Source organism: Mizuhopecten yessoensis, unplaced genomic scaffold, assembly GCF_002113885.1.
Source record: "Mizuhopecten yessoensis strain PY_sf001 unplaced genomic scaffold, ASM211388v2 scaffold5229, whole genome shotgun sequence".
NCBI lineage: Eukaryota > Metazoa > Mollusca > Bivalvia > Pectinida > Pectinidae > Mizuhopecten > Mizuhopecten yessoensis.
The window spans coordinates 2,418,284-2,433,959 of record NW_018405944.1 but is presented as its reverse complement, the minus strand read 5'-3'; the positions used below and the strand labels follow the sequence as shown (position 1 = coordinate 2,433,959).

The window sequence follows — 15,676 nt, the reverse complement described above, 5'->3', positions numbered from 1 at the left end:
TTACAGTTGATATCCTTGTGTGTTACGGTAGATATCCTTGTGAGTAACAGTAGATATCCATATGTTGCACAGTAGATATTCTTGTATATTTCTTTTGACAACATCATTGTGTGTTACAGTAGATATCCATGTGTGTTACAGTAGATATCATTGTGTGTTACAGTAGATGTCCTTGTGTTTCACATTAGATATCCTTGTGTGTTACGGTAGATATCATTGTGTGTTACAGTAGATATCCTTGTGGGTTACAGTAGATATCCTTGTTTGTTACAGTAGATATTCTCGTGTGTTACAGTAATTATCCTCCTGTGTTAAAGTAGATATCCTTGTGTGTTACAGTTGATATCCTTGTGTGTTACGGTAGATATCCTTGTGTGTTACGGTAGACTTCCTTGTGTGTTACGGTAGATACCCTTGTGTTATACAGTTAATATCATTATGTTGCACAGTAGATATCCTTGTGTGTTACGGTAGATGTCCTTGTGTGTTACGGTAGATATCCTTGTGTTACACAGTTAATATCATTATGTTGCACAGTAGATATCCTTGTGAGTAACAGTAGATATCCTTGTGTGTTACAGTAGATATCCATATGTTGCACAATGGATATTCTTGTATATTTCTTTTGACAACATCATTGTGTGTTACAGTAGATACCCTTGTATAACAGTAGATATCCTTGTGTGTTACAGCAGATATCCTTGTGTGTTACAGTATATATCCATATGTTGCACAATGGATATTCTTGCATATTTCTTTTGACAACATCATTGTGTGTTACAGTAGATATCATTGCGTGCTGCGGTAGATATCCTTGTGTGTTACGGGAGATGTCCTTGTGTGTTACGGTAGATATCCTTGTGTTACACAGTTAATATCATTATGTTGCACAGTTGATATCCTTGTGAGTAACAGTAGATATCCTTGTGTGTTAAAGTAGATATCATTGTGTTTTACAGTTGATATCCTTGTGTGTAACGGTAGATATCATTGTGTGTTGCGGTAGATATCCTTGCGATATCTCCTTTTGTGTTACAGTAGATATCCTTGCGTGTTACGGTAGATATCCTTGTGTCTTACAGTAGATATCCTTGTGTGTTACCGTAGTTGTCTTTGTGTTGCACAGTAGATATCCTTGTTAGTAACAGTAGATATCCTTGTGTGTTACGGTAGACTTCCTTGTGTGTTACGGTAGATACCCTTGTGTTATACAGTTAATATTTACACAGTTAATATCATTATGTTGCACAGTTGATATCCTTGTGAGTAACAGTAGATATCCTTGTGTGTTAAAGTAGATATCATTGTGTGCTACAGTTGATATCCTTGTGTGTTGCGGTAGATATCCTTGTGTATTACAGTAGATGTCCTTGTGTGTTACGGTAGATATCCTTGAGATATTCTCGTGTGTTACAGTAGATATTCTTGTGGGTTACAGTAATTATCCTTCTGTGTTAAAGTAGATATGCTTGTGTGTTACACTTGATATCCTTGTGTGTTACGGTAGACTTCCTTGTGTGTTACGGTAGATATCATTGTGTGTCACAGTTGATATCCTTGTGTGTTACGGTAGATATCATTGTGTGTAGCGGTAGATATCCTTGTGTGTTATGGTAGATATCATTGTGTGTTGCGGTAGATATCCTTGTGTGTTACGGTTGATATCCTTGTGTGTTACGGTAGACTTCCTTGTGTGTTACGGTAGATATCCTTGTGTTCGTGTGTTACAGTAATTATCCTCCCGTGTTAAAGTAGATATCATTGTGTGTTGCAGTTGATATCCTTGTGTGTTACGGTAGATGTTCTTGTGTTGCACAGTAGATATCTTTGTGTGTTACGGTAGACATCCTTGTGTGTTACGATAGATATCCTTGTGTTATACAGTAAATCTCAATATGTTGCACAGTAGATATCCTTGTTAGTAACAGTAGATATCCTTGTGTGTTAAAGTAGATATCATTGTGTGTCACAGTAGATGTCCTTGTGTTTTACAGTAAATATCCTTGCGTGTTACAGTAGATATCATTGTGTGGTGCGGTAGATATCCTTGTGTGTTATGGTAGATATCATTGTGTGTTGCGGTAGATATCCTTGTGGGTTACGGTAGATATCATTGTGTGTCACAGTTGATATCCTTGTGTGTTACGGTAGACTTCCTTGTGTGTTACGGTAGATACCCTTGTGTTATACAGTTAATATCATTATGTTGCACAGTAGATATTCTTGTATATTTCTTTTGACAACATCATTGTGTGTTACACTAGATATCCTTGTGTGTTACAGTTGATATCCTTGTGTGTAACGGTAGATATCATTGTGTGTTGCGGTAAATATCCTTGTGTGTTACGGTAGACTTCCTTGTGTGTTACGGTAGATACCCTTGTGTTATACAGTTAATATCATTATGTTGCACAGTTGATATCCTTGTGAGTAACAGTAGATATCCATATGTTGCACAATGGATATTCTTGTATATTTCTTTTTACAACATCATTGTGTGTTACAGTAGATATCCATGTGTGTTACGGTAGATATCCTTGTGTCTTACAGTAGATATCCTTGTGTGTTAGGGGGGATATCCTTGTGTGTTACGGTAGATGTCCTTGTGTGTTCCGGTAGATATCCTTGTGTTATACAGTAAATATCATTATGTTGCACAGTAGATATCTTTGTGTGTTACGGTAGACATCCTTGTGTGTTACGATAGATATCCTTGTGTTATACAGTACCCTTGTGTGTTACAGTAGATATCATTGCGTGCTGCGGTAGATATCCTTGTGTGTTATGGTAGATATCATTGTGTGTTGCGGTAGATATCCTTGTGGGTTACGGTAGATATCATTGTGTGTAGCGGTAGATATCCTTGTGTGTTACGGTAAATATCCTTGTGTGTTACAGTAGAGATCCTTGTGTGTTACAGTAGATACCCTTTTATAACAGTAGATATCCTTGTGTGTTACAGTAGATATCCTTGTTTGTTACAGTAGATATTCTCGTGTGTTACAGTAGATATTCTTGTGTGTTACAGTAATTATCCTTCTGTGTTAAAGTAGATATACTTGTGTGTTACACTTGATATCCTTGTGTGTTACGGTAGATGTTCTTGTGTTGCACAGTAGATATCCTTGTGTGTTACGGTAGATATCCTTGTGTGTTACGGTAGATATCCTTGAGTGTTACGGTAGATATCCTTGTGTTACAGTAGATGTCCTTGTGTTGCACAGTAGATATCCTTGCGTGTTACGGTAGATATCCTTGTGTTATACAGTAAATATCATTATGTTGCACAGTAGATATCCTTGTGTGTTACAGTAGATGTCCTTTTGTGTTACAGTAGATATCCTTGTGTGTTACGGTATATACCCTTGTGTGTTACAGTAGATATCCTTGTGTGTTACAGTAGATATCCTTGTGTGTTACAGTAGTTGTCTTTGTGTTGCACAGTAGATATCCTTGTGTGTTACAGTAGATATCCTTGTGTGTTACGGTAGATATCCTTGTGTCAGTTGTCACACTACAAGTATCCTGTCAAGTACTATCTATACTATTGTCAAACATTAGGATTGACATGGAAGATATCCTTTGGTTACACAGAAGATATATTAAGTAATTATATCGTGTCAACAAGAGTACTGATATTCTTGTATAACACAGAAGGCAGAAGTTATTATGTTGATGAGATATATCCAGTCATTTATATCTTTCCTGTCCTGTGGTATTGAGTCACTTTTCTCCCACAACCACTATAGGTTTCCTCCCTCTCTACTCATTGGCCACGGATAAACCTGCTAGGAGTTGGTAAACATTTTTGGTTACCCACTAAACGTGATTTCATTGGTCAATCTTCTAATTATGACGTCAAGTAACAATGCCTTGCCACTTCTTCTGCCATTGTGACGTCATGGTTCATGGCACTATTTCATTGATCATCAACAGGAATAAGGTATTCCAAAAAAACCATAAGGTTTTCTAAATATAATATCTGAATGTTGTGAGAGAAAAAGGCCCAAAACCTCGTGATGGATGATAATCATGTTTATTTAACTCTCGTTAATTAATATGAAATCTAAACCTTGTGTCTTTATACAATTTAAAATTAAATAACTTGTGTTAGATAAACATGATAACCAACCATCACTCGTTGGGGAACCTCAATATTACCCACATGTGGTACATGTGGTACATTCGCTCGTCTTATATCCTGAAATGTGTATATTATTTGACACATAATCGTATTGCCCGACATAAACTACAGTCTGACATGTGTGTAACATCTTTATAAATGTGTAATATTTGACACACGTACATTGTATCATGTGTAATATCTGACACGCGTACATTGTATCATGTGTAATATCCAACACACGTACATTGTATCATGTGTAATATCCAACACACGTACATTGTATCATGTGTAATATCCGACACACGTACATTGTATCATGTGTAATATCCGACACACGTACATTGTATCATGTGTAATATCCGACACACGTACATTGTATCATGTGTAATATCCGACACACGTACATTGTATCATGTGTAATATCCGACACACGTACATTGTATCATGTGTAATATCCGACACACGTACATTGTATCATGTGTAATATCCGACACACGTACATTGTATCATGTGTAATATCCGACACACGTACATTGTATCATGTGTAATATCCGACACACGTACATTGTATCATGTGTAATATCCGACACACGTACATTGTATCATGTGTAATATCCGACACACGTACATTGTATCATGTGTAATATCCGACACACGTACATTGTATCATGTGTAATATCCGACACACGTACATTGTATCATGTGTAATATCCGACACACGTACATTGTATCATGTGTAATATCCAACACACTTACATTGTATCATGTGTAATATCTGACACACGTACATTGTATCGTGTGTAATATCCGACACACGTACATTGTATTATGTGTAATATCTGACACACGTACATTGTATCATGTGTAATATCCGACACACGTACATTGTATCATGTGTAATATCCAACACACTTACATTGTATCATGTGTAATATCTGACACACGTACATTGTATCGTGTGTAATATCCGACACACGTACATTGTATTATGTGTAATATCTGACACACGTACATTGTATCATGTGTAATATCCGACACACGTACATTGTATCGTGTGTAATATCCGACACACATACATTGTATCATGTGTAATATCCAACACACAAACATTCTATCATGTGTAATGTCAGCACACATGTATATTTATTTACCATCATATGGCATTACAACTATATAACCCTTCCAAATTCTGATGGCATTCATACAGGCTATGAATGCCATGACTTGATTGTTGACGTCATCATTATTGTGATGTCATAATTGTTAGTTTGGATACCGCTAACCCTCCCTGGACATGTACCTGTTCTATTCATTGAACAATCAAATGTGATAAATACACTTCTGCACTTAATGCTGACTATTGGTAAGTATTATTGAATTTTCTGCAATAAACAGACTTCGAAAATGGACAATATAAGTATGGAACTGCTTTCAGTTTGCATTTAAATGTCAATATGAATGCTGACTCTACAAAGTCAAATCCCACATGTAGTTTGAATTTGCGTTTGTCCAGTTGGCATTCATAATTCCTATGAATGGCATCTGAAAGCAGTTAAATGCTTAAATAGTGCCTAAATATATGTAATGTCAGCCAACATGTTATAATCAATTATCTAACAATATTTGACATATGTGATATCCCCCATACGTAACACTGGTAACATGTCTAATTATCCCATACACATGTATGACGTCACTGTGCATGAGTTATGACATTGATATGGTGATATACATGACACTTGAAGTGTTAGCTCTCCACCTCCTCCTCCGTCGTCTCCTGTTGTTGTGGGTTTTACTGTAATATGGTGATATAACATGACACTTGAGTGTTAGCTCTCCACCTCCTCCTCTGTCGTCTCCTGTTGTTGTTTCCATTTCTTTGCCATGGCCAGGAGTTTGAGGTTTGGCTGAGCTGCTTCCTCGTCAGGGAAGATGTAGTCATAATACTCCTCCCAGCCACCGTCGGTCTGCAAGGAAACACAAGTAAGACAATGTAAGTCAGAAAGGGTCAGACAAATATAGTGACGGTAACACAAAATGGTGACGCAAGGTGGTAACAAGGGATGGTCACACAAGACAGTCACAGTCACACAAGACAGTAACACAGTCACACAAGACAGTCACAGTCACACAAGACAGTCACAGTCACACAAGACAGTCGCACAAGGCAGTAACACAGTCACACAAGACAGTCACAGTCACACAAGACAGTCACAGTCACACAAGACAGTCACAGTCACACAAGACAGTCACACAAGGCAGTAACACAGTCACACAAGACAGTCACAGTCACACAAGACAGTCACAGTCACACAAGACAGTCGCACAAGGCAGTAACACAGTCACACAAGACAGTCACAGTCACACAAGACAGTCACAGTCACACAAGACAGTCACAGTCACACAAGACAGTCACACAAGGCAGTCACAGTCACACAAGACAGTCACACAAGACAGTCACACAAGACAGTCACAGTCACACAAGACAGTCACACAAGACAGTCACACAAGACAGTCACAGTCACACAAGACAGTCACACACGGCAGTAACACAGTCACACAAGACAGTCACAGTCACACAAGACAGTCACAGTCACACAAGACAGTCGCAGTCACACAAGACAGTCACAGTCACACAAGACAGTCGCACAGTCACACAAGACAGTCACACAAGACAGTCGCACAAGACAGTCACAGTCACACAAGACAGTTGCACAAGACAGTCACACAAGACAGTCACACAGTCACACAAGACAGTCACACAAAATAGTGATACAATAATGTCACACACGGTGGCTTCATGAGATGGTCACACAAGACAGTGCCACAAGACAGTCACACAGTCGCAAAAGACAGTCACACAAAATAGTGATACAATAATGTCACACACGGTGGCTTCACGAGATGGTCACACAAGATTTTTTTCCTACATATTCTTATTGAAATATGATTTGAACTTTACATCAACTTTGAACCCATTTTTAGTGAAATATTGATTAATTTAGGAGTTTTTAATTAATATCTGGCATCCAATTCCAAACACTGACAATCAGGGACCCAATTTTCACATGGATTCCAAATTGCTGTTGATACTGATGTTTCCTTGATCCTACACTGGTCAAAAACGGCCAAGATAGAGAAAACGTTCTCACAAACCGCAAATACGTTTTAAACTTGATGTTTAGGATCAGAAGTGACATTAAGACGAGGTCCTTGAAACCAAAGAAAGCCTACAAACATTGATGACTCACCCCGTCTTCCAGTTGGATCTTCCTGCGTTTTTTCACCTTCTGTGGCATTAACTTGCGGACGCTGTTACGTGATTCGTCATCACCTTCCTCCACCTGTCCACAAATTAACAATGAAGTTATCAACAGTTGCAATATGTCCAGAGTTTTGTTACATGTAAATCTAAATCTGACTTTCATTTTTTTTTTTTACTTATAAACTGTGGGTGGTTGGGTGGCCAGTGGATAATGGTTTCATCTCTCAAAAAGATGAACAGGGTTTGTTTCCCCGATCTTACGTGAAAAGGTATGGGGTCACCTGCCTGTCTATGTTGGTTTTCTCGAATTACTCCAGTTTCCTCCAACATTAAGACCTCATTTGCGCTTTCATCTGGGCCAACGAGTGAATACATCTTTTGAATATTAAAATTGAGAAATGTGAGATCTAATTACTGTACAACAAAAGGAAAACTTACTTCAAATTGTGCCCAAGACTCCAACAGCATGAGGCGCTCTTCCTTGTCACCAGACGTCCTGAAGGCATTATTTGCATCTTTGTACACAACTCTTACATTCGGTAAACGCTGATCTATCTCGTTTCCACGCTCAAACTGGGCGAAGCTAATCCATACCTGATAAAAGAAAATTTAAATGAATGATATTTTTTTTGTAGGATGGTACACCACCAAGGTGTAGTTCAGTTTGTATTTGGGTAAATCTTACCTTGACATGGTGTGTCCTCTCGAGTAGAATCTTCCCCTACCCTGAGGGTGTGACAGGGAAATCTCCAACCCGAGGGGTGATGTTTTTTGGTTAAAATAAATCACCCCAAGGGTTGGAGATTTCTCTGTTACACCCTTTAAGTAGGGGATGATTATTTTTCTCCAATCCTATCATTTCAGTCACAACTCCACCGACAGTAGTGTAAACAAAAACACATGTGGGGTATGAATATCGTCATTTACTATTGACGACGTCACAATTACCGGTGACGCATTTTAATGACGTCACAATTGAACTCGTGCTAATCAACATGAGGCTATCTTCCCCTAGGGGGTGACAAGCTGATCTTTCTCTGCTGAAACGTAAGACACACCTGTGAAGGGTGGGAGGATTCTTAAGGTAGATATCTTACCTTGACATGGTGCGTCCTCTCCAGTAGACGACGATACAACACTCTGGTGTTATCTAACTCCTCTTGTTCCACCTCAAAGTCTATGTAGGCCTTCCACAGGACCTCGGGCATGTCCAGTTTCAACTGGTTGATGGCTAGTTCGTACACTGCCCGTGCCCTGTCAATGTCTCCTAGAATCGTCTCAAGTTCAGCATACTGTTCAAATAAAAATAACTTATTATTGTAAGTCAAAAGAAACTGTCTGGGAATTATATAAGCTGTAAAAACACTGATATTAGGGGGCACAGATATATAAGTCCTGGACTTCTGAGAACCCATTATATGTCTTACTATTAATGAGACTCATCAAAATTTTGAAAATAATGTTCAGGAACAAAATAAAATCCTACAAAATCATTGAAAAATATGCAATTTTGTAATTTGGATCCTTTCACTCACAGCAATATTTGGAATGACAAACTTAGAAGTTTCTTGTGAATGTATATAGAACACATTGAGAACAGAAAATTGTCCATGAAGCCATGGTGAGGGGTTGGTGAGTGTGTGTGTGTTGGGGAGGGGTTGGTGAGTAGGTGTGGGTTGGGGAGGGGTTAGTGTGTGGGTTGGGGAGGGGAGGGGTTTGTGAGTGGGTGTTGGTTGGGAAGGGGAGGGGTTGGTGAGTGGGTGTGGGTTGGAGAGGGGTTGGTAAGTGGGGAGGGGTTGGGGAGAGGTTGGTGAGTTGGGGAGAGGTTGGTGAGGGGTTGGTGGGTGGGTGTAGGTTTAGGAAGGGGGGTGGTGGTAAGGAAATTACCCAAACATTTACACTAATAGTGATCATTACCTTCATCCACGTCGTACAGTTTTCAGGTCCAAACTCCACAAACTTTTCATACAGAATCCGACATCTCTCAAACTCTCTAAGCTGTAGCTCTAGTTCAATGTACCCTCGAAACAGCTTGTTCTTCGAACACTTTCCGATACTTGTTCCCTGAAAATACAGTGGAAAGATGTATTATTCTTCTGAAGATGCATGTTTTTCTAGATAGATAAGTGTTTAAAACAGCAAACTCCTGCTGGAGAAATGTCTCCTTCAAAAAGAATGTCTCACCCCTTTACATGTAGGATTATCTCAGTTGATACGTTATCCATGGGTAGCAAGTCTTTATGCTTCCCTCTCGCAAGGTTGAAACATGTTTAATTATGACACATTTTGACTTCCATATATGAATTTTAAACATGTATAATCATAAGAAACATGTCAAGATTGTTTTCGCCTTTTTTCCTTAACAATTTATCATTACAGTGTACATTTGTAAACAACATAATATACGTAGTAATCAAATGTGAAGGGCAAATTTAATATTGGGCAAAAAATGGATTTTACTGTCGAAGGGCGAAAATTTGACTGGACAAAAATTTCCCGTTATATAGAGTACATTTTGTGAGTAGTGACAATATGTTATCTGTATTGAAATATATTAATTTCATTTGTGCAAAAATTCTTCTCATTATGAATGCACTAATGCAAGTTAAGTATGAGTGAAAAGAAATGTACTCTTAAAAACCAAGACTGCAGACACATTTCAAGTTAAAAGTTGCTGTTTCTTGAATCAGTTTTACACAAAGCTCAAACCTGAAAATACCTATATTTTTGTCTCTGCCACAGGAAAAACAAGTTTTGACAGATCAACATTCAATCCATCACTTACTAGCACTCTTCTAGCTCCCTGTAAGTTTTTCTGTCGTATCTCAAACTGTGCGAAGAGTAGCCATATTTTTGCAAATGTAAATTTCTTATGTGGTATGATGTCCAGACATGCTTTGTAGACTTCTCGTGTCCGATCAAAGTCCTCCGCCTCCAGCTCCTCAAACAGAGCATAGTTCACCCACAGGTAGATATAACGACGCCAGTGTCGCTTCTCCTGAAAGATTCAAATTCCGTTTTTAGTAAGAGGTATAAAGGATTTTCACCCAAAATGCTAAGAAAATTTAGATGAAATATAATAATCTCTTGAATGGTACTTGATGCTTTTCCATCCAAGGGCAAATGATATATAGAACACTTGCTTACTGTAAAAGCATAATAATTTGTTGGAGATTCAATTTCGTTTATTTCGTGGTTTTTGAAAATCCGAATGAAATTTTAAACACATGAAATATAAACTTAACGAACATATGAGGTAAACTTTTATTTTAATTACAAATTCATGTTGCATTTACATTTAGACACATCGCTCTTTGTATGTTAACTATAGAGCGTGACGGATTTGACGATACCAATCGAGTGATTGAATCTCACGCGATCTTACCTGTACTATATTTACTTGCACTGTGTCATCACGCCTGTCAATTTAAACTTCTTACTTACCAGAAAAAGAATCAGGGTTTTGAATATTGATTCCACAAATTTTATTATCCAAACAAATTTGTCTCCATACATCAACAACGAAATTTAACCCCAACTAAAATATATACTGATACAGTATAGTATTATACCCTGGTTTTTCTTACTGATCCTGACCAGTCTATTTAGCTTATTACTCCACTTCTGTGCTTCAAAAATAATATTTCACATATTAAAAAAACAGATTTTTTAATAAAATCTTTCACTTTGTTAAAAATATTTTCTTTTTGGCTTCTATGTCTTTATGCCTAAAAATAACAAACTGCCTTAATAACATCATAATATGAACAAAAGTGCATTGCAATTAATTTTTCTGAAATCTAAAAGTAAAGCCTGTCTTAAGCCAAGAGGCCAGGCATAGGGAAAGATTTTAACTCTAGTTATTTGGCACAGAGTGATTCAGATAACATTACACTCATCCTGGAAGGACACCAGTCATTCACAGAATTACTTCTTAGTATGTTTGTACATATTAGCACAGCTGGGTGAACTGGAACAATCAGATAACATTTTTTTGTGCAAAGGAACAGTTCACAATGGAAGTATTGCCCCCAAAACTCCCAGTCTGTAACAAAGTGCTATACTGTAGAGCCCCGATACCTGCTTGTTGTATTAACGTGTACTTGCTCACCTGTGACGGAGGAATGTTCGCAATCGCTCTCTCAAATGTGTCCCTAGTCTGTTCTGTGTTTCCGTCGGCCTCCATCAACCGAAGATAATCAAACCAGGCATCATAGTTGAGTGGGTTCTCTGTCACTTCCTGTATAGCAACAATCCAATAGCCGTGATTAGAATGGTGAAATTAGTATTTTTAAGTGTAGAATAAAAGAATTTTTAATTTGGGTACAAGTCAGTCAATTGTGATGAAATCAATATTTTGAGCGTAAAAGTCAGTTTTAAAGAAAAAATACTCAGAAAACCAAAATGGGGAACTTTCTCTTTACAATTCTTAATTATACTCCAGCATGATTCCCTACTGACCTATTGGAGTGGTTGCTGTAAGTTGATTGAACTTGTTTCACAATTGTTTTGAAAGAAAATAAATCTTATTTCATTCTTACGATAAGGACAGATTTTTAAAAATCAATTTGCAAAAGATGAAATACTTTTTAAAACATGAAAGTAAAAAAAAACCAAAAACCTGTTAAGACAACAAAGGAATGTTAAGTGAGAGATTTGCTTACCTCTTCATACTTGAATCTTCGTTTACTGACAATAACATCCTCAATTGCGGCCCGGCTTCCAAAACGTTTCTCATGCATGGTGTAGCTTTTGTAGATTTCCGTACACAGTTCCTTCGGGAGGATATCAAGAGCGTATTTGTATATAACTCTAGCTCTCTCATGCTGAAAAACCAATCAAAGCTAGATCGTTAAATAAAGATCAAATTTAGTGTGGATTTCAACTTTTCGTTTTGTGGAATTAGGTTAGTGTAGCACAAACACTATGTCTAAATGTCCTTTATGAGCTATATAAGCAAAATACGAAATTTTTCTGGGCGTACTTTCACCGACCCATTGCCTCACAAAATCAACTTCGAGATGACATCTTCTCGACAGACTTTTAAAAATATTTTTATTTATAGAATGTGAAACTTCAAAATGTCTCATATTCACTAATTTTGATTTTAATGTTTTATGAAGATCATCAGTTATGCAGACTTATATCAGTGTATTATGAAGACATTGTGTGTTACTGGGGTTTCTTGATCGTAGAAATTCAAACCCCCAAATCCCTACATACAGGGATTTGTCGTCAGGTAGCAGGTAGCCTTGGGATTCATTGGTTTTACCGAGAAATAATAGAATCACAATGTTGAACCTTTAACCCACATAATGGTGACCTTTCAAAATGATGAGGACATTTTTATAATAATAACAATAATTTGAGGTTTTTATATACCCCTTGATCACAACCTAGATCGTAGGTCGTCTCAGAGCGGTTCACAAATTATTATCCGTGGTTATAGGGCCTTTGCAACCAGCCAATACCTTTCTCAACTCCCTGGGGAGCACACAGCCGAAGCTGCTATTTCGGTGCTCACAGCTAGCCTACAACAATTCTAGCACTGCCCAACCATGTACTCATTTACAGCTGAGTAGACTGGAACAAGGGGAGTAAAGTATCTTACTCAAAGATACAACACAGTGCCGTGCCGTGACTCGCACATGCAGCCCTTCAGTCACGAGCCCGGCGTCCTACCACTAGATTACCGTGCCTCCATTATTTATGTCACAACAGGGTGAATAATCTATCGAAGCATTGGTGACAACTTCACGGCATAGGAATGTTATTCCAGGTAAGATTTACCTCTTTCTGTCCCTCCTCAAATTTTGCAAAAGCAATTAGAAGTTTTTCTTCCATGTTATCTTCACCAAAGAATTCCACGCCCCTCTCATAGACCCGTCGGGTACTGTTAATGTACTGGTGTTTCTCCTCAAACTTGGCATACTTAATCCAGTTTTTTACAGCTGGGTGGATTATAACAAGTAGTCTCTGTCAAGGAATATTTTTTTAACATTTTTTGCAATATCATTAATTTTCTTATGTGCTAAATGACCTTTTTGACGTTGTTCAGACTTTTATCATGAAATGATATTTCTATTTGTTTGATGGTGAAATTTACAAAACGTATGGAAAAAAAGAAAATTGACAAAGAAGGAAAATGTTTTTTTCTTTCCATACCATCCTAAATCATATGTAACAATACAAAATGTTATTCTTCTTCAAACAAGCACAGTAATTTCTAATTACCATACAGACAATTTTTACCAAATAATTTTCCTCTTCCCCGTTATGGTTCCCCGTCAAATACGATTACCTTGGTATATGTGTTTGGTTAATTTCATATTGAAAAATAAATTGAAAATCAATTGTTTGAATAGACCCAAAAACCTAAGAACACATTTATATCACATTTACTAGTACCATATACATGCAAATTCAGTTTCGGAATTTTGTTTCTTTTAAGGATCTCTGTCAAACTGCATTTTTTTGTTTGTATATACAGTAACCTCCCCTCAATTTTGTTTTGGAAATAACTGTAGTACAGTTGGGCCGTGACACTTCCATTGCTCAGATAGTTCAGTCGACTACAGCGATTGTATAACAATTTGAAGTCCTGTGTTCCCTGGTCTAGCCTCTCTGAACTTTCACACCCAGAACACTTTGGTTGATTATACATGTATTTTGTTGATTTCATCTTCATTATTTTTTCCATAAAAAATCCAAAAGTTATAGTTTTCTTTTCAAAAATGAGTTATCAAAGATATAGTCATGCTGGAAAAAAACATTTTCCAACACTTAGTTACGGTTTTTGACAGTGGTACAGGGATCCTTATTCAATCATCCCAATTTGAAACATGTGCCTCTTTATCATATATCCCAGAAATTACAAACCACCTATTTTTTGTTTCCTATCCAGATAAATTGATATATAAACACTATTACGACAAATTTGCTATAAAATCACCCAGGCCTTCAATGGCCTGTAGAGTATATAAAGGATATATCGTTCATAAATCATTCTGGCCCGGTCCAGTTCCTTGTAGCGCAGCTCAAAGTTGATGTACGAGTGCCAGGCTTGTTCCTCCGGCTCCCATTCCATCCAGCGCTCAAACACCTGACGACAACCTAAACAGGATCGACAGACACAGACATATATGTTACTGAAGTTCCCATTCATCTAATCCAACTACAAATGTCACGACGAAAAACGTTCTTAATGTTTAAAAAAAACATTTCTTCACTTTGAGTTCTTTCTTTTCTTCAGGCAATTTTATAAATGATTGTATATTCAATAAGTTATCACTTGAGAAGCCAGTTTATCTATAAATATATGGGTGGTAAGGTCTTAAATGATTAATCAGAATCAGGGTCTGTGTTTCCACTGTTCCAATAACCTTTTGAAGCATAGAATTTTAAAAGAACCCCACATGTTTTTTTTCAATTATTCCATTTGAATTATACAAAAGGACCATGTTTTAGATTTCATTAATTATTTATCAAATGCGAAATATTTTCTTTTTTATCAAGAATTTGGAAAAATAAATTGTTCACAGGGTTAAAATGCTTCCTATACCTGCTATGTTCCCCAGCATCTCCTCCATGTAAGTGAACTTGTACCAGAACTGGTTCACACGAGGCAGAATAGTAATGGCGCGGTCCCAGATATTCCTTGCATGGTTCACCTGTCTTGCTCTGCAAAACATTAAATTCATGTCTCTCAGTACTTCATGAATTGTGCATCTTAATTGTGTTATCTAAATTGTGTTATCTAAATCTTGTTTGACCTAAAATCAAATCTTGAACACTGAAAAGGATAAACATTTTTTTCAAAAAAATAATAACTTATTTTTTATTTCATTTTTCTTTTTGCACCAAAACAAAGAGGTCTTATTCTTCTCATTGCAATCCTACTGAAAATTATTTCAATCTATCTATTTTTTTTACATGAACATGTGTATTTATTTATATCCAAAGTATAATTATCACAAGAGGCCCATGGGCCTTAACGGTCACCTGATATATTTATACAGAGAGTTGATTTTGTTTTTAACATGAACAGAAATATTATTCAAAGTGACAAAAAACAATAAAACCACCTTACTCAATATCTAGCATACAGATTTCAGACTAAAAAGGATTTGAAACTAGCACCTCTGATTCTTAACAAGGAAAATGAAGAAATTTTAGCACACTGACTCCTTTGAGCCCCACCCTACAGCCCTTGGGGGTAGGGCTGGCTCAAAATTTTCAAAGTATCAAACTGTCAATTCAAGGTTATAATTCCAATCAAGTTATTA

General features: G+C 37.1%; 1 protein-coding gene across 1 annotated transcript in view; it reads right to left on the bottom strand.

The window, feature by feature from the left end:
• Nucleotides 1–5,155: 5,155 nt before the first annotated feature.
• Nucleotides 5,156–15,676, bottom strand: part of LOC110450468 (crooked neck-like protein 1) — a 17,506-nt gene continuing 6,985 nt past the window's right edge. The window contains exons 6-16 of the mRNA XM_021498014.1: nt 14,953–15,071; nt 14,382–14,504; nt 13,182–13,360; nt 12,056–12,217; nt 11,503–11,631; nt 10,177–10,389; nt 9,309–9,455; nt 8,489–8,683; nt 7,830–7,985; nt 7,378–7,470; nt 5,156–6,093 (exon numbers count right to left, since the gene is read on the bottom strand). Coding sequence (XP_021353689.1) covers nt 5,956–6,093; nt 7,378–7,470; nt 7,830–7,985; nt 8,489–8,683; nt 9,309–9,455; nt 10,177–10,389; nt 11,503–11,631; nt 12,056–12,217; nt 13,182–13,360; nt 14,382–14,504; nt 14,953–15,071 — 1,654 coding nt within the window. The 3' untranslated portion in view covers nt 5,156–5,955. The remainder of the gene's footprint in view (nt 6,094–7,377; nt 7,471–7,829; nt 7,986–8,488; nt 8,684–9,308; nt 9,456–10,176; nt 10,390–11,502; nt 11,632–12,055; nt 12,218–13,181; nt 13,361–14,381; nt 14,505–14,952; nt 15,072–15,676) is intronic.